This window comes from Platichthys flesus, chromosome 5 (genome assembly GCF_949316205.1).
Source record: "Platichthys flesus chromosome 5, fPlaFle2.1, whole genome shotgun sequence".
Taxonomy (NCBI): Eukaryota; Metazoa; Chordata; class Actinopteri; order Pleuronectiformes; family Pleuronectidae; genus Platichthys; species Platichthys flesus.
This window is the reverse complement of record NC_084949.1, coordinates 8,573,953-8,595,113: the sequence shown is the minus strand read 5'-3', so window position 1 is coordinate 8,595,113 and position 21,161 is coordinate 8,573,953. Positions and strand designations below refer to the sequence as shown.

General features: G+C 44.2%; 6 protein-coding genes across 6 annotated transcripts; 3 read left to right on the top strand and 3 right to left on the bottom strand.

Annotated features, from left to right (window-relative positions):
- Positions 1-812: 812 nt before the first annotated feature.
- LOC133954447 (calcium homeostasis modulator protein 1) lies at positions 813-2,999 on the bottom strand. Its single transcript, XM_062388878.1, has 2 exons — positions 2,415-2,999; positions 813-1,325 (listed from the first exon to the last, which is right to left on the bottom strand). The coding sequence occupies exons 1-2, from the start codon at positions 2,958-2,960 to the stop codon at positions 813-815; spliced, it is 1,059 nt and encodes a 352-aa protein (XP_062244862.1). The 5' UTR covers positions 2,961-2,999.
- A 1,929-nt stretch (positions 3,000-4,928) lies between these two features.
- On the top strand, positions 4,929-7,350 carry LOC133954408 (inositol 1,4,5-trisphosphate receptor-interacting protein). The gene is made up of 2 exons (XM_062388819.1): positions 4,929-5,007; positions 5,306-7,350. The coding sequence occupies exon 2, from the start codon at positions 5,311-5,313 to the stop codon at positions 7,264-7,266; it is 1,956 nt and encodes a 651-aa protein (XP_062244803.1). The 5' UTR covers positions 4,929-5,007; positions 5,306-5,310; the 3' UTR covers positions 7,267-7,350.
- zp3c (zona pellucida glycoprotein 3c) lies at positions 7,339-10,041 on the bottom strand. The gene is made up of 8 exons (XM_062388820.1): positions 9,439-10,041; positions 9,252-9,358; positions 9,019-9,122; positions 8,359-8,542; positions 8,148-8,274; positions 7,989-8,077; positions 7,752-7,825; positions 7,339-7,559 (listed from the first exon to the last, which is right to left on the bottom strand). Exons 1-8 carry the CDS (start codon positions 9,976-9,978, stop codon positions 7,390-7,392), a joined length of 1,395 nt encoding a protein of 464 aa, XP_062244804.1. The 5' UTR covers positions 9,979-10,041; the 3' UTR covers positions 7,339-7,389.
- Positions 10,042-10,729: 688 nt separating this feature from the next.
- Positions 10,730-14,689, top strand: LOC133954231 (ras-related protein Rab-40C-like). Its single transcript, XM_062388573.1, has 6 exons — positions 10,730-11,427; positions 11,517-11,577; positions 11,677-11,737; positions 11,820-11,897; positions 12,125-12,347; positions 12,750-14,689. The coding sequence occupies exons 1-6, from the start codon at positions 11,274-11,276 to the stop codon at positions 13,043-13,045; spliced, it is 873 nt and encodes a 290-aa protein (XP_062244557.1). The 5' UTR covers positions 10,730-11,273; the 3' UTR covers positions 13,046-14,689.
- A 1,262-nt stretch (positions 14,690-15,951) lies between these two features.
- wfikkn1 (WAP, follistatin/kazal, immunoglobulin, kunitz and netrin domain containing 1) lies at positions 15,952-18,190 on the top strand. Its single transcript, XM_062388596.1, has 2 exons — positions 15,952-16,240; positions 16,352-18,190. The coding sequence occupies exons 1-2, from the start codon at positions 15,956-15,958 to the stop codon at positions 17,867-17,869; spliced, it is 1,803 nt and encodes a 600-aa protein (XP_062244580.1). The 5' UTR covers positions 15,952-15,955; the 3' UTR covers positions 17,870-18,190.
- Positions 18,191-18,442: 252 nt separating this feature from the next.
- Positions 18,443-20,715, bottom strand: mettl26 (methyltransferase like 26). Its single transcript, XM_062388973.1, has 6 exons — positions 20,395-20,715; positions 20,024-20,186; positions 19,200-19,259; positions 19,010-19,077; positions 18,839-18,917; positions 18,443-18,728 (listed from the first exon to the last, which is right to left on the bottom strand). Exons 1-6 carry the CDS (start codon positions 20,586-20,588, stop codon positions 18,672-18,674), a joined length of 621 nt encoding a protein of 206 aa, XP_062244957.1. The 5' UTR covers positions 20,589-20,715; the 3' UTR covers positions 18,443-18,671.
- Positions 20,716-21,161: the final 446 nt, after the last annotated feature.

Genomic DNA, 21,161 nt, shown 5'->3' with positions numbered 1-21,161 from the left:
ACAAGGTTGCCCTATTTTGAAGTCTCTGTCAAATACGGAAGGCAATGCGTCCATCCATTCCCAAGCAAAGAAAGATCCAACAGGATTCATTGCGCTGAGCTACAGTAAGTGTGGGCCAAGCTAGTGATGCGAAAAGGAAATCTTAGATTGGACCACAGACCAGACAGTCTCACTTAGGTTCAACCTTCCAGAAAGGACATAGGTTGCATCTTCCAAAGAGGACACTGCAAACAGCTAGTTTAAGTTAGCTAACATTAGACTAAGTTCTGCTTATTTAGGGTTAGGGTTAGTATATATGCAGCTGTTGTTGTTTTTTGCTGACTTGACCCATGTCATTCTGTACTCTACACTTGTGAGCATCACAATCATTCATTAGTGTGGTTACAAATAAGAATTCTCCAGTGTGCTGTCAAATGCTTTACTATAAGCCTGATTCAACTGCTCCACTTCTGCAGCCTGGAATTTACAGTTAGTTTTATTGGCAAGCTCATGAGGGAAGTGTCAGAGTATTTTCAATAGTTAATCATGACTTAGAGATGAAACCCACAGCAGTCGTGGCAACACTACAACAAGTTCTGCCCTACACCCAGAACTAACTGTTTATGAACCAGTGGTATGACATTTTATTTAACTTTTAGCTTATCATATTTCACAAGTGAAATTATACATTGATTTCCGCTTTATATCGTTTCTAAAACTCTCTTAAACACTGCTTAAAGTGAGACATTCTGACTGAATTGGATAATATGTCTTAGTTTTCTAAACTAAAAAGATAAACTCTGAACCTCTGAAAACTGGACTGACTTTTCCCTTCAGACTTTACTGTAATACACCGCCCATTCCTTTTTCTCCACATCAGGGGGGTGTCCCTTTACATGCCCATTCATCCCACCATTAGCGTCTCCATTTAGTTTGCCATTTTTTTCACCATCTATATTCTCCTTTCTCAGAGCCAGAGCTGGCTTACAGTTGTGCCAGTTCCTCAGAACTTTATTCATATCATCCTGGACCCTGATACCCAGAAGCTTGTCTTCATCACTTCTCCTGTTGTCCTCGTCGTCATCATCGCTGTCGTTCTTGTATGAGCGATGCTTGTGGAGGCTGCGCATCTCGCCGCTGATGCTCTCAAAGTACTGATGGATGCAGACCTTGGCGAAGCTCTTGGCGTGCTCCTTACAGGTGTCGTCGAACATCTTGCGCTCAATGTCAATGTAGTGTGACCAGTACTTGGTCTTGAGGAAGGCGGCCTGGGTAAAGCACGGTCGAATGGCCCGGATCATGAAGGCTGTGAAGGTCATCATGAGCAGAAACATCCATCCACATGCCTGTGAGATGCAGACAGGTAGATTAGTATAGGAAGCTAAACATTACTTTGGAACCTCCCCAAACTGGACTTTGTTATCCTTGTAGATACTTGGTTAAAGTCAAACAGTCAAGCATGTGATGTTAAAGGCCTTTGGCAGCTTCATGGCTCATTTCCAGAATCTGTATATCAATGGGAATTTATAGACATGTTACTTTTAGGTCTTGATAATTGCCCTTCAGCTGATCAAAGACCTAAAAAACGGTGTGGGTGTGTGTTTGTTTTGTTTTTTTGGGACAAATTGAAATAGCTCCCACTTCTTTGAATGATAAGACCATAAAAAGCGTATCTATCGCTCTAATAAGCGAACAGAAACGATTCAGCGAGTGCAAAAAGCAAACAGAATTAGAGTCTGGTGGGGATTTAAGTTAAATACAGTTTTTGTGGGATAATGCAAGGACAATTTTAATTTAGCTGAGTCATAACTTTTGGTGATGAAGTTGAAAAATTGCTATACTCTTATTAAAAACATGTGTGTACGTGTGTGTTTCTGTGAGACAAGCAGGGCCATAGCAAGGATTTAAGGTCCCTTACTGTACCTCCTCAGAAAATGTCAATTCATACTTAATCTATTTAGGCTTAGTTGTTCTAGACAGTTTTGTCATACATTCCGTCTCTGTAGTCGGGAAATACCATAATCAGCCAACTCCACCCTGGCTGTGAAAATGTCTACATTCCAAGAAGATACACCCAGGACTTCACATCAGTGTCCTCAACTGACATTTCTCAAATCAGAAAGCAGAGGGCACAATACCAGGAGTCTGAAGCAGGAGGCAATTTGAATCCAGCCATAATTTATTTTATAACTATTGTTATTTTTGTTTACTGTGTACTTTTCCTACTATGAAAAAACGCCTGGTTGACGCAAAGCCCTCTGGGATTTCCTTCGCCATTGGAAGCAAATGTTTAATTCAGCTCCTTGCTCACAGAGATGGAAGTGAACAAGAGGCGAAGCTGGCCCTTAGAATTAAATTTAGCCATGCTGTAGCGAGTAAATAGAGTACAAACCATTTATTATTGGAAAACTAAGAAAGAGAAAAAAACAGTCTACCTGTGAAATGCACTTGATGTATCGTGACGCTGCTATTCTTATTTCATGGTGCTCGAACAGGTCTTTGCAGGGAATTCGTGCCAGCAGTTTGATCCTCTCCGTCTCTGACATCGCGGTTATGAAACTATAATTCCCAAACCTGTCAATATCCAGGTTGATGCTGAAGGCGCAAAGGAAACTCTTCCCGTCCATGAGCGTGACAGACACCCACACTGCAGGTGCTATCAGGGACCTCTGTGTGATAGAAACAAACATGTAGCGGAGGATAGAAGGATCCTTACTTCGTTGTCCTGCGGGTCTTTTCCATTCCTCAGCGAGCACGGACACATTATTGTTCAAAACGAAACCCAGCAAGAAGAACCATATAGACGGAACAATTAGCAGTCCGATCCCATAGGTGTAGTTATATTCTGGCATACAGGGGCAGCTGAATTCAAAGGCAGAGTACATCTGTGCACTAGCCAGTGCCATGATACCACAGATCCCATTCATAAAAGATTCCTGGTTGGACTGCAGGAACTGGAACATCATACGAAACTTATCCATCTTGGGAGATGTGGTGGATATTTGCTTCTAATGGAATAAATCTGTGGACAGAAGGGCAGTAGAAACTTTTAAACCAATCGTTAAAACGTTGCAGAAAAGGTGCCAAAGCATGCAGACTCTTTCATTATTGTGCAGAAAAAATCATTTTGGTTTGTCTTATATTTACATCTAGAAGATATTGCATTGTCACTTTCTCATAAGAACCAGAATGGAGTGATTGATAAAGCCAAGCTATTAACTGTTATTAGCAGGGAGTAGTAAACCCTCAGGTCAACAGCAATACATGCACATTAACAATTAACATCATCAATAAAGGCTAATAAAGACAGTAATAGTAGAGTGATGGACCAAAATGTGCCCTGACTTCTTTACACAAGTTACTACAAACATGACCTAAATGAGTGCATAGGCGGAATCACAAATAAAGAACTGATACATCTTCATACTGTCACAACCACCAACATAAAGCACAACCCTTCTCCTTAGACATTAAACATATGAAATATAACTTTAGCATTCACGTGTTTAGGGTACAACCTTTAATGCTTTCCAATGATGCAGGAAGGCATTTTAACACAAATTAAACAAAAAAAAAAAAAAGGAACTTATGAAAAGGTTTGTGTCGGTGGTTGTGATATAATGGACACAAAAAGTGCCTTTCCTTTTTGACCCCTCACAGATCATACAGTAGACACTTTCATTTTTCATTTTAGGCATATAAATGTAAATATTTTATTAATAAAAGGTGGTTACAATCATTTGATACTCCAGTTATAAATGATAATAAATTGTGAAATAGAATAATCTAGTTTGAAATAACCTGCTGGTTTTTAGCAATGACATTTAACTGTTCCACAAATAATTTGCAAACTGTTAATTAACCAATGAAAAGTTATTATTTATCCCATAAGGACTCTCTGAAAAGTCACCTGATGAGAAAAATAGTAGTCACACATGCTCATAGTAAAACCAGACACTATTATCCTAAACCAACTGTCCATCAGACTGAGGATTTGTCTGTGTGTTGTAGCTACGGACAGTGAAACAAGTCAAGAATCTACAGGTATTCATCAGATCAAAAAGTAACTTCACACACACTTACCTGTTCTCTTGAGAGTGGATGAACAAAAGGATAGGACGTTTTCACAAAATGTAAATATCCCTAATAAAAGACTTGTAGTTGTTATCACAGCCGTGACTGAGAGGAGTCTCATGAACTCTGTGGTGATGTCAAAAGCCGACGTATCACCTGTCGTCCTGCCCCTCCCCTCACATGCACCTGTGTTTAGTGTGACGTAACAAAAGAGTCAACCTGCACTTTCTCAAACCTAAACACCACAGAGCTCAGGCAATCACTTATACGCAGGTTCCCCGTTCTTTCGCAGTTGACCTAAATAATCGTTCTGGCTTCCTCAGATGAATGCAGAGATATGTAGTCATGTTAACAGAAGTTGCAGAAGTTGTATGAACACTGAGTGCTGCTCAGGCATCGCCATAACAATCCACACAGGCAAAAACCATTCAAATATCTGTGGCTTTGGCTGGAACATTTGGTTGTTGTCTGAGAGGTGGAAGGTTAATCTGTTTCCACTCGACTCAACAGAACCAAATAAATCAGGTCACAGTGGCTATCACATGTAAATCAATCCTTGTCTCTGGGATCGTTTTAGTTTACATTACACAGCCAGTTTAATTTAGTTCGACAAACCAGATACAAAACTACAAGACAATAAATTCTACCATTCATAGGCACAGAGCATTCTTTACCCTTAGTTTATATTTTAAAAGTGTGCAGCCTAATGCTTGGCCCGTCATATAGGGTCTGTTGAAAAGAGGAAGTTGGTGTTATCTGTTTTCTTCACAGTATTGCACAGGAAGATGTCGCAGCAGAGCACATGGGCAGGGTGTGGAGGCCGTGCAGGAAATAAGTCACGAAACACAACCTACAGCCAAAATAGGAAGAGATCACCGAGCCTGAGGCTGTGCAAGGTTTCTCTCTTCCTCCTTTACACCTACTCACACGTTACTGGAACGTCGCAACATCAAGGTAATCAAATATTTCTTCTGGTGTGTATTCTTCTTCTTCTTGTTTAATGCTATGTGCTGTATTGATGTAATATGAAATGTGACCATAGAAATAAGTGAAGTAGATGCTTCCTTGCCATCAAGGAAATAGCTCATCTAGACTTGCATCGCGATTTAAATTCACTGCGAGAAAAATCTTTCAAAGTATATTTGCAATTTTAAGTTTTTTATTCAATGGTGTTTTAATCACCAAAGCAGCTTTAAGATCTCTGGAATGCTTGGTAACAATTCTATATTCTGTGTGACTTGTTCATTAACAGTGTTGATGATGCAAGACGCTCTGCTGCGAGTGGTTGTCGTGGCTCTGGGTCTCCTTCTGTGTCCGAGGGATGACCCGGGGGTGCAGGAGGAATGGGATGACAACGTCACACTGGGTCTGCAAAGGCATGAGGAGACGCTGTTAAGGGGAGAAGAGAAGCTGGGGGAGGAAATGGCACCTGTCAGAGAGATAGTGAAACCGACTGACGACAAAGGGCCTCCGAATAAGATGAAAATTGTTGTAAAGGAACCATATCAGTCTGATCCTCATGTTTCTGACGAACATACATCAGGCGAAAAAGATGTGACCGTCTCCAAGCCCGACTCAGAGGAGGATTATGCTGGAGAACATTTTGCATCACAGTCTGACACAAGTCAGCCACTTAAATTCAGAAGTGAATCGCAGATTTCTCTGACGACTTCAGACACTGAACATGAGCAACAGGGAAACCTTCTGCTGGAGGTGAGGAGTAAACGGGAGGAAGACATCCTGACTGGTGGCTTTTTCAGTGACCCAGTCGGACCACAAGCTCCACAACACAAGCCTGACGAGTCTCCACCAGAGGTCCACACCCAGGTGTCCGAAAATGAAACCTCAGAGAAGACGATGCCTGACTGGCAGGAGGATTACCTCTGGTACATATGGAATACCTTCTCCATTATTTCCATCATCCGCTTCGTCAGGAAATACCTGAGAAAAAACTCAATGAGACCAGATGAATCCAATACCCTCTCTGGGACTTGCATCACTGGTGAAGTGCCACTGCCCGACAGCAACACGCTGCAGAACTTCCACTCTAAATATGTTAAAGCCTCATCTAATAACAAGTGGAGGGAGGGAGAGTTTTTAGAGGGGTTTGCAAATGATATGGTGGAGGCCATGAGGGTGGTCTGTAAGGGGGATGGAGGCATGGTGATTGAGGACTGTCAGTTGTTGGATTCATGTGATTTAATAGTACCCTTCACTCCACCTGAGCCGTATGATTTTCAGTGCCTGCTCTCGAATCACCAGGGGAGTGACCTGCTGCCAGATATGCAAGTCTGTGGTCAAATAAAACTGGTAGAGGATAACAAATTCCAAAATGACTGCCCCTGCCACTCTTCTGGTGCCGACGACATGGTTTGCCTGCTGCATTGCGAGAATGAGAAAGTACAGACAAAAACTACTGATGTTTGTGAGCACCCTCTCTGCTTGAAGAACACCCCCTTCCTGTCAAAATCTCTGGTTACTAGATGGTTCCAGAGCACGATCAAACAAGCATGGGCTCAGATTTCACACAAGTATGATTTTGAGCTCAGTATTTGCTACATTGATGCTCCAGGTGCTCTGGTTGTTAGATTCAGATCAGGGAAGAAGCTCTGCTTCAGTATGAATCCTGTCGTTAAATTCAACTCCGATGCTCATTTTTACATTACACCTTTCTCCCCGAGCAATTTAGACACTCACTGGACGCTCTCCCTGACCATCTATGAAGATCGTCTCTTGCAATGCCTCTCCAAACACCTGCCTGAAAACCCATGCCACATGCAAACTCTTGAAATTGCATGGTTCCTTCACCAGAGACAGACTGCAATGTCTGCAGGTTGCCTGCTCAAGTTCTCCCATTTCAAAACGGTTCTATTTCACATGCTTCTGACCAAAGACCCATCACAGTGGAAACCTAGTCTTGTGGCTTGCAGGCTACGAGATCTGTTTGACTTCATGGAGAGAAGCCTGGAGAAAAAGCTTCTGCACAATGTCTTCATTGGAAACCCCGCAACTCAGAAGATTATGCTGCTTCCTGCAGAGTTTACCCAAGCAAAGCCAGTGAATCTCTTCTATCCCCTTGTGGTACAAAACTGCATCTACAGAAATACTGTGATGCATTTCCAGGAAATGCTTAGAAACACACAGATGTTGATAAATGATCATGTTGGCGTGTTGACAGGGCAGTTTGAGAGAAACTCTGTTCTAAAGACTTAAGTGTACAGTTGAAATTAGGGTTAGTTTCTTCACCCGCAGAAGAATGAATGTGCACATCAAGCCAGAGAAATGTCAAGTACAAGAGAAAGAAATTTATTTTTTTAAAAGTTAACCACACACATTTTAATCATCTTCCCAGTAGTTGATGAAGTCTGCGTGCACTGCCATGTCAGAGTCGTCCAAATTGAATTGGTCAGTATCAAGCGATCTCATCCGAGGTTCAACGTTCACATGGCCATCCTTGTCACTCAAGTTGACCTTCCAAGAGGCGCTTGAGATAGTCTTCTTGGAAGCTGTTGAAATAGAATTTGCAATCAAATCTGCGTTAGTGGAAGATCAGCTTTGTAGTAAGACAACTAAAAGCTTGCATTTACCACTCGAGATAAGCCCTGTGGCAAATTAGGATGATGTGTAAAGCGTCTGCCATTCATACAAGGGTTTTAAAATAACTTCCTGTGATGTATAACAAAGATGTGGAAACTTACCGGTGGCCTGTGCTGAGGGGCAGGTCGTCTCACAGCAGGTGCACACAGAGTCAGAACCATAAAGCTCCTTCCACCTAAACAATTCAGAGTTTTAGTAGGTCTTCAAACATAACCTGGGAAGTTTGAAGATACACAACCACAGATGGCAACACTCAAAATACCATCAAGTTGTTAAGGCAGTCAAGCTCACATGACACGGTCTAAACCATCGGAGCCTGTGGGTGCCCAACAACTTACTTCTTGGTTGCTGAATCGTAATTGCAAGCCTTAGAACTTGGAGACGGCGGCGATTCCCCCATAGTGACATCACAGTGCATGTAGAGTTGCTGAAAGACATTAGATGCGAGTTTAAAAAGATGGACAATGAGAGTGCACAGCTCTACTTCACCGGCATACCTGCGACACGGAGGAAGTGGAAACCCTGTCCTTGAAAATGAAGGCTGACACTTGGAATTTCTGGGACATCTTTGAGGAGCCGCTGAGGAACTTGGACTGCGATATCAGCTTGCTGTCAATCATACAGCTGCAATTGAGAGAATATGCATATTTACAGTGAACAAAGTGAGTTTCTCTTTATTGTTGTTCTTGAAACCATTTTAAGTCTAACCCTTGGTTTTTGATGACTGTATATTTGGGGGTAGAGTTGGGGGATTGGTCTGCAGTCATGAAGCACTCGTTGATGTACATCCGCTGATTACCAGATTGTGTAGTGGCATCTGCTGTCTTTGCTTCAAAGAACATTGGCTGACCCAAGGTGTAAGTTTTGCTGCCAGAGAGTGCATTTCCTGAGGCTGAAACAAAGTCCCCGTTATAAGGACACTCACAAATTTAAAAAAAAGGTATTCGGTAAACGTTAAGGGTTAATTTAGCAAAAAATAAAATCACAAGAGTTCAAATACTTCACTAAAAGCCTAGTATATTGATGAATGCTTTTGTGTTGTCAGCTTTAAATGATTAACAGATCCCCTCTGTATTGGCTTGAAAGAGGAAATAAAATGCATGAACCAAAAGTTCTCAAGCTTCTAATCACTCACTGTGTGTTCAGCTCACATTTAGCTAGAGCCCTAATAAAAAAAGTTTCACCTCATACAGATGTCAGTAGTTTAACAAACAAAATGAGAAAAGGTTTAGCCCTCCCAATTGTCAAGGTTTTGATTTTTAGGATATTATCCCGTGTCTAGAAAGCTTGCTCAAGTAGTGAGGGCGGAGAAAGGTAGTTTTAAAATTGTACATAGTAATGCAGACACATTAAAATAAAAGAACATACCATCTTGTGCCTGAAGTACAGCATTTTGTTTTGGTGTGAGTTCTTTGAATACTGTGCCTCCTTGTAGTATGGGATTAAAACCAACTTTGTAGGAGTGAAAAAGCCTGCAACAGTCAAGTGAACATATGCATTAAAGTTTTAAAAGCATAGAAATTAGTCTCCCTAAAAATCTAAATTACACATGAAATGCATGTAGGTGATAAAACTGTTATAATGTAAAGTCAAAGACATACCTATGATATTTACACTGCACAGGGACAACAAATGGCAATTCCCTTAAAACTGGACCAGTTGGGTTGTATTCGAGCACATTAGTGTAGGACAGAACATCTGGCAGACTCTGAAACACATTTGAGTTAGTTGTAGTTGGTCACAATGAAGCAGAAACGTATTAAAATAAAAAAAATAAATAAAACCAACCTCTTTTTTGTAGTTACAGTCAGTTGTCAGAAGGTACAGGAAGTAGTAGTGCTCTTTGGTGCCTTGGTTAACAGGACAGGAACCTAGCTTCATATATTTGTAAGCATCCACACTCCTAAACCCCGCACGCAGAACTCTCACGTAAATTCTGTCAAGGTGACAAAGGACTTCGACCACAGGTGCTCTGGCTGCTGCTGCTGCGGTTGTTGTTCCGGTACTAGAGGGAACCACTAAGATTTCCGTGGCAAACGCAGGTAGGGGTCGGACACCCTTTTCTGGCTTGAAAGCCTCTTTCGGATACTTGGACATGGAGATGAGCTTGAACTGAGGGAAGGTGTCTACGTTGGCTTTTAAGGGGGAAGCCTTCCACCTTCCGGGTGAAGAAGCCACTCTCCTCTCTTCGGACATCATTGTCGCCAGTCTGTCCCATTCAGCGTCAGGGTTTCGCACAGCCAGACCGCGACCGGCTCCACTTCTAAACCGGTAACTGTGGGCAGAACAAACGAGCAGCAACAGAAGCCCAGCGCGCGTCATCTCCATCTCTCAAGCAGCTGCTTCCCCAACTGAGACTGAACCTTCACCGGAGCAGGTCGTGCACGGTGCTTGGCGCTTCACGTGGCTTTTGTGCGCTGCAATTAAGAGAGGACCCACAGCTGCAGCCAATGCCAGTCGGGGAACAACCAATGAGAGGAGGCCAATAATTAGCCACCTTAACATGCGACACCTTTCTCTCAATCTGTCCTTCACCTCTGAGGCCTTTTAAAGCAACACGCAGCTGTCATTGTGATCAGGGGACATAACCTGATGAGTTCCAATGCAGCAACACGTGTGTGTGTGTGTGTGTGTGTGTGTGTGTGTGTGTGTGTGTGTGTGTGTGTGTGTGTGTGTGTGTGTGTGTGTGTGTGTGTGTGTGTGTGTGTGTGTGTGTGTGTGTGTGTGTGTGTGTGTGTGTGTGTGTGTGTGTGTGTGTGTGTGTGTGTGTGTGTGTGTGAGAGAGAGAGAGTGTGTGTGTGGGGCCTACCCCTCATCCTGGCTTTGGGTGCCAGTCGGTACCCCGGTTAACATAAAGCTGTGCAGCTCAACAACACCACTGTCTGTTATCACCCAACCAACATAAATGGCAGGCGTGATCATAGAACTGTCTACAGTGTTCGGCTGTAGAAGTTTAAGCCTGTTGTTCCTAATACATTTTTATACGAGAGTATATCATAATTATTGTTATTATTATTAATAATCGATTGTTAACAACTTTTCTTTTAGCCGGATGTTACGCAGATCCTGACGTCAGTACCAGGAAATACCAACACAGACCACTCGGCTCGCTCAGAAGCTGAACATCCCTCGCTGGCGATTTTCTTAATAGACTAAGATACACACTCTTTGTTTTGTGTACTATCTCTTTGAGGTCGGAGCAAACACACTCGTTTTCACCTGGTATTCTCTGTTCTTGCTGGAGCTAATTGCGCTAACCTCGTTTGTGTTAGCTCGCCGGCTAACGAGCCAGCTAACAGCTAAGGTTGTTTTGATTATTGACGTGACCGTTAAGGTTTCATCGACGCCGTCTGTGCTCAGGTGGTCAGAGCCAACACACCCACTGAACATCGTTTTCCACCTAAACCAGTGGAATGGGGACATAGTTCTTCTCTCAGGAGCCGCGAGGTAAAAGATACAGTTCATGTACATCCTCAGTGTTGCACCAGCTAGCTGAGAAGCTAACGTCAAACGACAGTAGCCAGCTTTCTCAATCTAAGCTGGAGACCCCCCCCCCGGTTGGTCCTTTACCCCGAACAGTGGTAGTCTAGTGAGCTTCAGGGGCTCGCTGTGAATCGGACCCAATGCGTGGCGTGATGGGCACCCAGACCAGTCCTGTCAAGAGTTACGATTATCTCCTGAAATTTCTTCTGGTGGGAGACAGTGATGTCGGCAAGGGAGAAATCTTGGCAAGCCTGCAAGACGGATCCGTCGAGTCTCCTTATGCCTACAGCAGTGGTGAGTTCACGTGTCTGCGTTAACTCAGTTGTTTGGAAACAAAAGAAAAGGGAATGACCAACATTACTGAACCCTGTGTGTGATCTCAGGGATCGATTACAAGACCACCACAATCCTGCTGGATGGAAGGAGAGTCAAACTAGAGTTATGGTAAGTGTTTAATATATCAAGTCAGTAGTGGCTGGAGTGATGTAAAAAAAAAAAAAACATGTTGATCTACATATTTGCTTTGTGTGTGTGTGTGTGCAGGGACACCTCAGGGCAGGGTCGATTCTGCACCATCTTCAGGTCTTACTCTCGTGGAGCACAGGTGAGGTCAAACAATCCTGGGGTTTGTCCCTCAGTGTGTAATTGTCTTAACGTGTCAACATATTTGTTTGTTCATTCCACAGGGCATCCTGCTCGTGTATGACATCACCAACGAATGGTCGTTTGATGGCATTGACCGTTGGATTCGGGAAATTGATGAGGTAATCCCCTTTCGACCTGTTACTGGTTGACAAAGAAAACATAGGAAACAGATGTAGATGGGGACATATCCTGTGTGTTATTCTAGGCCCGGGAAAGGCCATTGTGTGTTTCTGCCACAGTCTGTACACCTAACAGTTTGACATTCAGTCAAGCTTCGTATTTTAAAGAAATGCATTAAACTCCGATAACCATTTGTTACGTTAACAGTATTTTTTATTTCCATCAGCATGCGCCAGGTGTGCCAAGGATTCTGGTGGGAAACCGACTTCACCTGGCTTTCAAGCGACAGGTGCCAACAGAGCAGGCGAGAGCTTACGCAGAGAAGAACAGCATGACTTTTTTCGAGGTCAGTCCACTCTGCAACTTCAACGTCATCGAATCCTTCACAGAGCTATCGCGCATCGTGCTGATGAGGCACGGGATGGAGAAGTTTTGGAGACCCAACAGAGGTGAGCTGGATACTCCTTCTTACGTATTTTATAAAATAAATAGAAATACATATTTGAATAGTATCGTTTTTTTTAAATATATATTCAAATTATATTCAAAACACCCCTACTTTGCACACAATGGGGCTGTGACATATTTGCCAGAACGTAGTTATTTTAAAAGCTGTGGATCTATTCAGATTTCTTCTGGATATCTTGCTATCAGACCAACAGTTGTGTTAATGCAAACAATTCTAACTTCACTGTTGGAGACTTTGAGAGAAGGGGCTCTAAAAGGGGTTGAACAATGAGCAGGGTTTACAAGATACGCTTTAAATATTAACCACACTAAGCAAACTTAACAAAAGTATATTTTACATCCCTAACATCCATATTCATGTTTCTCTTTATGTTGTCCTGCAGTCTTCAGCCTCCAGGATCTGTGCTGTCGCTCGATCGTCTCCTGCACACCGGTGCACCTCATCGACAAGCTGCCCCTCCCTGTGGCCATCAAGTCCCACCTCAAGTCTTTCTCAATGGCCAACGGCATGAATGCAGTCATGATGCACGGACGCTCCTACTCGGTGGCCGCCAGTGCAGCCTCAGGTGGCAGTGGCAGCAAAGCCAACAGTCTCAAACGCTCAAAGTCTCTCAGGCCTCCACAGAGTCCTCCAAAGAGTCAGTCGTCCTCCTCGAAGGGGAACTGTAAGATTTCATAGTGAAGAATCCGACCCACTGTTGCCTCCACAGGACCAGTGTTAAAAGTGTTGTTGCTCCAAGAGGTCACAAGGCCAGAGAAGAGCACGGAGCGCTGCGAGCTGTCTTCACCGGAGACGGACGTCAGCTTGAACTTACATTGACCTTTGGGAAGTGACTTGGCTAGCTGGGTTGTTTTCTGTTCTCTACGCACAGCCATCTTGTGGATGTCCATTTACGTGTAGTCTTAACTGCACGGGCTCACTGTGATCAAGCAGAACAAGATTTCCCTGGGACCAGTGGATATGAATTCAAGGATTATCACTCAACTGTCAACACTACAAATGAGTGGAGGGACTTTAGCTAGCTTTTTATGTGGAACAGGGTTGATTATTGGTATTTAAAGTTGACTTGAAGTTGCAAATATTCTGTATGTGCTGTTCTTTTGCTCTGTGTTTGGTGGTTGTTCTTGAGCTTCTCGCTCTTGTTTTGTCTTGAATGTTTCTCGAGCTTCGATGGTGTGATGTTAAACTTATTTGTGTCTTACTCCCTCCACCTGCCACAGAAAACTCCTTTTACAACCTAAAGGAAGTGTTTACATAAAACTGGCCTAAAGTGAATGTCATGAGCATGCAGGGCTAGTTTCACAAGTTCACAAGTACAAGACCTAAGAGAAATTCATGAAAACGTTCTTAGTCCGGCTCTACTTCCTTTTGTGAATCTGTCCAGAAAAGTAGACCCAAGTCGTCTTGTTTACAAAAGCTCCTGCGGTGCTCCATCTGTCATTGGTTCGGACTGCTGTCAACTCTCTCGGGCAATTTCTGCCCCATAATCTAATATTCCTAGTTTTATCATTTGCTTTAAATTATTTAACCCATTCACATTGAAATCAGTCTGAACCTGTCCACTTTGCCTTCTGTCTCCTACGACTGTGTCTCGCCTCGGAACAAAAGAGTATAAACTCGCAGTGTTGGTGTGAGCAACATTTTAAATTGATTTCTTTCTGAGTATTTTATGCATATGCGACGTATTTATGAATGTAAAACAATCTTCATCTTCTACCTTTCTTTGGCCATGTGGTTGAACTGTTGGGGCTGTAAGAATCAGAGATGGAAAGTCACCGGGTTCATCTGATCCTTTGATATTTTCAAATGAACTGTTCTACTTGTCTGAATATTTGTACTTTAACTCGAGTTATTACCCCAAACTTCTTAAAAATAGAAAACCATGCCATCATGATTTCTGAACTTAAAGATGTCAGAAGGGGCTCAAACAATTTTTTTTTAGTCACATCTAACTGTATTTTTTCTGTTTTAATAATTGAAGTATCAACACAAATATATTTATATTCAAATGTAAAATTGCGGTTTTCTTTCCACCTACATTAACACGTGCTGTATTTTCACTTGAACATTCCCAGTGGCATGACTGTATGAATGTAATAGGGTCAACGAGTGCATAAAACATCGGTGCATGTTTTCCTGCTGGCGCCTGTTTTTATGTGGGGTATATGGTGCCAGAGCAGTGGGGGGGTGGCATTTAAAGCACTATATGATGTATTATGTGATGATGATTGTTGCTGCCAGAGCCGTGTCTTAAAGTCTGGATTCGGGATTAATAACAACTTTGAAAACCAGTCACCCATTAAAAATAAAAGGTCGAAACCACATGATCTGTGCGTGATGCTGTATTGAAATGATTTTTCATTTAGATACACATAAAGGGCATCATGCGATTTCGGTTGTGGGAAAACATTTTTGTTCCCATTGTCCAGCTAGGGGTCGCCGGTGCCATGAACCCCGTCGATCATGTGGGGGGTGCTGCTGCTGAATTGATTATAGCTGCTCTCTCGGTATTGGCCAGTTCTGGGGGGGACAACCGGTTCATCGCCGCGGTGCGGTCAAAAGTCACGCAGAGGTTGCGGGGGGTCACATCCAATGAAAAGACGCCGGGAGGGGGTGAGCTGCTCGGGGGCGCGCAGAGACAAAGATGAGTCGCACGCTATTGAAAATGTGTCGCTTTACGTCTTCCCACCTGACCGCGGCATGTCTGAGCTCCGTGTGAACGCGGGATGGCGGTAAACTGAGCCACGTCTAGACGAGCAGGACGTAAACAACTTGTTATGCTAGACGCGCTGCGACACGCCTCGTGTTGGGTTTTCACGCCCTCCGTGGCGCGCTGTAAAAAAAAAAGAGAAGAAGAGAGCTTTCCTCCACGATTTGAGCTTTAATGTGCGCGAATGGAATCCAGGGTTTGCGCTGCGTAAAACCTCCAGGACGCATCCTGAGCTGTGACCGAGGATGGAGACACTGCAGCTCACAGGGGCAACACAGCTCATTGCCTTATTTATGAATGGTACCTCAATAAATTCTGTCTGGACGCGTTTAACGCTGGATTTCTCACCGGGATGTTTGGGCTCCGTGCGCACGGTTGTTGGGACAGCTTGCCACCGCGGCCCCACGCCTCCTTTGATGTTTTTACAATGTTTGTCCAGTTGCTTAGCGCACGGTGCTGCTTCATAAAAGTTTCAGACACCGGACGGCCGCGGGGGCGGTCAGAGGGGGCTGCCCTTTCCACCTCCATTCACACCCTGAAAGGCTGATGTTGCGTCTTTCCCTCACATTGTGCTGCTCCGCTCGCTTCTCCTCGCTGGTTTTTGAGGGGAATCGATCTGAATGAGCTTCTGTGCATTGTTTGCAGAGTTTTGTTTTGATTGCGAAAGCGGATCGACGCAGCCCAGTTACCTTTTTAATACTTAACTCAGGATTTATATTTTGTTCTCTAAATGTCCAGCGCGTGGGAACTAGTTGTGATCGTAAGGAATGGATCAACTTTCATCTCTCCTGCTTAATTTTTACGCACAACACGAATGACCACCTTTGAAAACCGCCAGTTCCTTTTTTGAAGACCTAAAGGAGGTATGGAATTACTCGATGCAAGACTCATGCAAAAGGGCAAAGATGTTTAAACTCCCTCTGCAGCTCCTGGAGGGTAGACGTCCACAGGAAACGCGTTGTCATAACGCACCCAACTCAAGCAACCTAGGATTACGATGGATGTTGCTGACGCTCCTGCTCTGCGAACTACGCGACCTCTCTTTGTGCGCCAGTGTGGCAGAAGCCAAAGTTAAACATGAGGGACTTTGTCCCAACAAGCTGAACTCCAATCTCTGGGTTGATGCGCAAAGCACCTGCGAGAGGGAATGCACTGTCGATGAGGTGACAACGTTTTTAAGAATAATCTAACTTGTGTATTATTCAAAAGATTTTGTGTATTTGTCTATTATATTGAACTCATAACTGATGTGTTTTTGTCTATTGTGTGTGCAGGACTGTGCTGACTTTGAGAAATGCTGCACCAATGTATGTGGCCTCAACAGCTGTGTGTCTGCACGTTTCTCCGATGGCTCTTCTGCTCAGCCAGATGGACTGGGTGGAGGAGATGGAGATGAAAACCAAAACACTAACGCAACCTGTGAGGGCTTTATCTGCAGCCAGCAAGGAGCCACTTGTGACATCTGGGAGGGGCAGCCCATCTGCAAGTGCCAGGACCGGTGTGAGAAAGAGCCCAACTTCACCTGTGCCTCAGACGGACTCACCTACTTCAATCACTGCTACATGGATGCAGAGGCCTGTGTCCGCGGGGTGACTCTGACTGTGGTCGCCTGCCGGTTCTACCTCACCGGGCCCCACACCAGTCCTCCGCCTCAGGACACCACCGCCAATCCCACCCCTACATCCTCCCAGGAGGACCCTCTGCCTCCCGCACTGTACTCCAACCCTCACCATCAATCCACTTATGTCGGAGGCACCGTCAGCTTCCACTGCGACGTCATTGGACTCCCCAAGCCTGATGTGACATGGGAGAAACAGAGTGAACGGCGAGAACGTCTGGTCATGAGGCCTGACCAGATGTACGGCAACGTGGTCATCACCAACATCGGACAGCTAGTCATTTACAACGCCCAGGTGTGGGACACGGGTATCTACACCTGCATCGCACGGAACTCTGCAGGGGTTCTTCGTGCAGACTTCCCTCTCTCTGTCGTCCGCCGGGCTGCTGATGATTTCTTTGACGATCCTGAGATGCCCATGGGGAGACCGTTCTCACCGGCAGACTGTCTGGCGGAAGCAGATCTGAGGGTGTGCAGTGGTGAGCGCCACGTGGACTGGTATTATGATAGCAAGCAGGGCTCCTGCATGGCCTTCAGCAACGGTGGATGCGACGACAGCCGCAACCGCTTCGAGACCTACGAGGAGTGCAAGGCCTCCTGTCAGAGGGAGAGGACGGGCGTCTGCTCCCTACCTGCTGTTCAGGGCCCCTGCAAGTCCTGGGAGGCACGTTGGGCCTGGAATTCGGTCATGAAACAGTGCCAAGGCTTCGGCTACGGCGGCTGCCATGGGAATGCCAACAGCTTCCGCGACAAAAAGGAGTGTGAAGCAAACTGCCCACAGCCGAAAAGGAAACCTTGTAAGCCCTGTCGGGTGAAGGGGAAAATGGTGCCCAGCTTATGCCGCAGTGACTTTGCCATTGTAGGGCGGCTGACAGAGCTGGTGGAGGATCTGGACTCTGGGTTAGCACGCTTCAGCCTGGATGAGGTCCTGAGAGACGAGAAGATGGGATTGAGTTTCTTCAACACCAAACACCTTGAGGTGACGATCGCCAAGATAGACTGGAGCTGTCCCTGCCCAAACATCACCATGGAGGAAAACCCACTGCTGGTGATGGGGGTGGTGCAGGACGGCATTGCCATCATCCAATCAGACAGCTACGTCAGAGCCGTGACTGAACGCCGACTCAAGAGGCTGCGTGAGGTTTTGGGCAAAAAGACCTGCAGGGCATCGTAGAGCTCCCCGGGCACGCGGCCTTGTTCCTCCACAGTGTCTGTGGCTCACTTTTAGCACTGAAGATAAACATTTTCAACAAGAAGAAACTAATATTTAATTACAAAGGCAAAAATATGTTTAATACTGTGTGTTAATGTAGTTGTGAGAGATCAACACAGTACAACACAGGTTGTACAACATTCCAAATGTGTTCGAGGTGTGGTGTGCGTCCATTTATACAAATGGTCCTTTTAAAATTAGTTTTAATACAAATGTTCTGTTTGTCATGTTTTCTCTGTTTGTGTTTTACAAAAATGACTTGCCTGTGATGCTAAAAATAGACTCCTACAACATATTACCTCTATATTAAGTTTTTCTATTATTGTATTATGTTTATTTTGTAATGGGCCTTTTTATTTAGTCATTCACATTTGTGTTTTTGTATAGATTCTCTTGTGTTGTTGTGTACAAAGTCAAGATCTGATTACATCGCTCTACAAAGCACTTCTGCTAAAGTAGTTATACAAACTGAACTAAGGTACTAAAAAGGAGTAGGTAGCTGTATAACGTTAAATGTAGTACACAACCAGCATGTCTGTGAGCCTTATTCATTTTATTCGAGTGTGCAATATATCGTGCGATTGGTTAGAGGGTCCCGGTGCAGATCAAATAATGTCAATGTGCACTGGAATATAGGGAAACACGTTTAATTTACAGTTCTGGAAAAGTTGGCAATGTATCTGAGCTTCAAGTGTAAGTTAAGGCGCTTTGATCATCCTGATCCAAAACTGGTCTGAGTCCAGGGGATGAACGACGGGACGCCTCACACCAGACTCTCCTTCCTGAACAGAAGACACTTGTTGTTTGCTGGCATGTCCACCTTGGAGAGAACAAACACACATCTCACATTAGTAAACTACTGATCCCGCCTGCATTGTTTATGTTCCCTCTTTTTTTGAGTCGGATGCTTAACTGAGCTCAAATACTCACTATTTTCTCCAGGAACAAACCACTTTGTTGTGCTAAAGAGCTAAGCAGGGAGATATCTCTAAGCCCCCACTTTGGATTCCTACAAAATAAAGATTATGAGAAGAGTTTTAATTATCCCACACTCAGATGACACATGATCCTAGGTGATCGGGCACTGTAGAGTTACTATACCTCTGTCGTAGGCTGCAGTCAAAGTCCACGTTGCTCTGTGGGGTGATCTGTCCGTTCACTGCGTAGGGCTGAAGATACAATAATATTAAACATGTAAAGTAGCACACAGAGTATTGTTACACTTTCATCTTTACTTTTGATAGCCGTAATGAGGAGAGTGCATGTTTGAAATGAAAGGTTTTTCACTCACCCCATATGTCAATAGAAGACCTTGTGGCTTCAACACTTCTCCGACCCCTTTGAATAAACCCTAGAAAAGAAAGTAATGTCTTCAGGCTCTATGACAGCAGTACGGATGAATAGACGATGGGGCCGAACTACTGGAGCTTTCGATTTCTTGGTCTCTTTTATAGAGTGAAAGACCTGAGGCAGATGTTCTGAATGGGCAATGCTCAGAGTTATGGCTGTAGAGACAACATGGCTGTAGTGTATATACAGACTAGGGTCCATTAACTGTTTCCACTTCATAATTAGTTTCCCATACATTGGTTGGTTAAGAAATATCAACCATGTTTGTACAACATACACTAAAATAAGTATTTACCAAAGTTTATCTCAGGGCCCCTCGAGGCTATAAGACTTGGGATTAGATAGTAATGCAGGTGTTGACAAGACCTTTAACACATCGCATTAATTTACATTTCAGTGTTGCAAAGTAGGGTTGGGGCAATATGGCCAGAAATGCTGTAAAGATAGAAATGTTTACATCAGTAGATATCAATAGTTATCAGGATAAATGGCACATTATTATGTCAATTTAGTTTAAAGACTGCTTTTCTGCTCATGAGGACTGTTTGGGTTTACCATTCTTCGATCAAATGTGTCTTATCTCCTCACTCTGCTTATTAAAAATATAATGATACTGGCCTTTTTTTTATATTGCTATGAATAAAAATTACATCCGGATAATACTTGATATTGTTTTGTTGCCCAGCCCCAAACAACTGTGCAATCAGGCAAGACCCGTCACAGCGTGTATGTGCACAAATAAAATCTCTTAATAACATGTCATACCTCTGTGCACGACATGGGGGAAATGTGGATCATGTTGATGTTGACCACCAGGTCGAGGCTCTCAGGCTGGATCCCTCCCCAGCTCTGATGGGGCTGCGAAGCATCCAGGTGGATGGCAGGCTTCACATTGCTCAGCTGGTAGTGAGCTCTGTACGCGTCTATACTGAGAATGGAAACAAAGACATTGATTGTTAAAGCACTTGCCAGCACAGTCCAACAGCAGCGGCGTTATCAGTCACATTCAACATGGAGTTATCCTCCTGCGAGATGGCTCATAGGACGTTTATTACGCAGAGATTCATACCGTAACTACACGTGACTGGGCACTTCGAAACCACACCGTTTCATACAGTGACACGGACAAACTGTACCTGTCGATAGATTGGGGGTCGAACTCTGAGGGCTGCCATGTGATGTTCCGCAGGGCCTGTGCGAAGTGGGTGACATGCTGCCCGGTGCCGGAGGACACCTCCAGGGCCTGCAGGGCTCGGCCGGTGCCCGCGCTCTCCCGGAGCACCGACACGATGTGCTCCTTGTTCCTCTCCGCGGCGGCGGCGCTCAGCATCGTGCCGACCCCGGAGAACAGCTGTCGAGTGCCTCGGTACAGTTTGCGAGAAGCACCGGAGGACACACAGTGGATGCGTTCAGTCCAGACCGTGGCAACACAAAACAATGCACTGCGAGATCGACTCACGTGATCTCCCTCGCATCCAATAGGAAGAGTGGGCGGGCGCAAGAGCAGTTTCGTTATAAAATACAATAAATACAAATGTATTAACCCGGAAGGGAATACAAATAAGAATTTATAAAAAACCCAGATCTGCACTGACAGATATCCAATAAAGAATAACACAAAAGACGAGCTAAATATATACATATATTATAAAGAAGAATTACCGCACTGCAGTTTCTGTGTATATTCATTTCTTCCAGATTCATATAAAGGTCACTGGAACCTTTACCTTTGACAACTGAAACATAATCACTTTATCTTTGAGCCCAAGTGACCACGGGTCAAACATTGAAGAAATTTCCCTCAAGCAGTCTTGATATATCCCATTCAAGAAGTCACCCTGACTTCCACCTATGACCACTGAAATCTAATCAATTTATCAGTGATTTGTACCAGATGTAATCA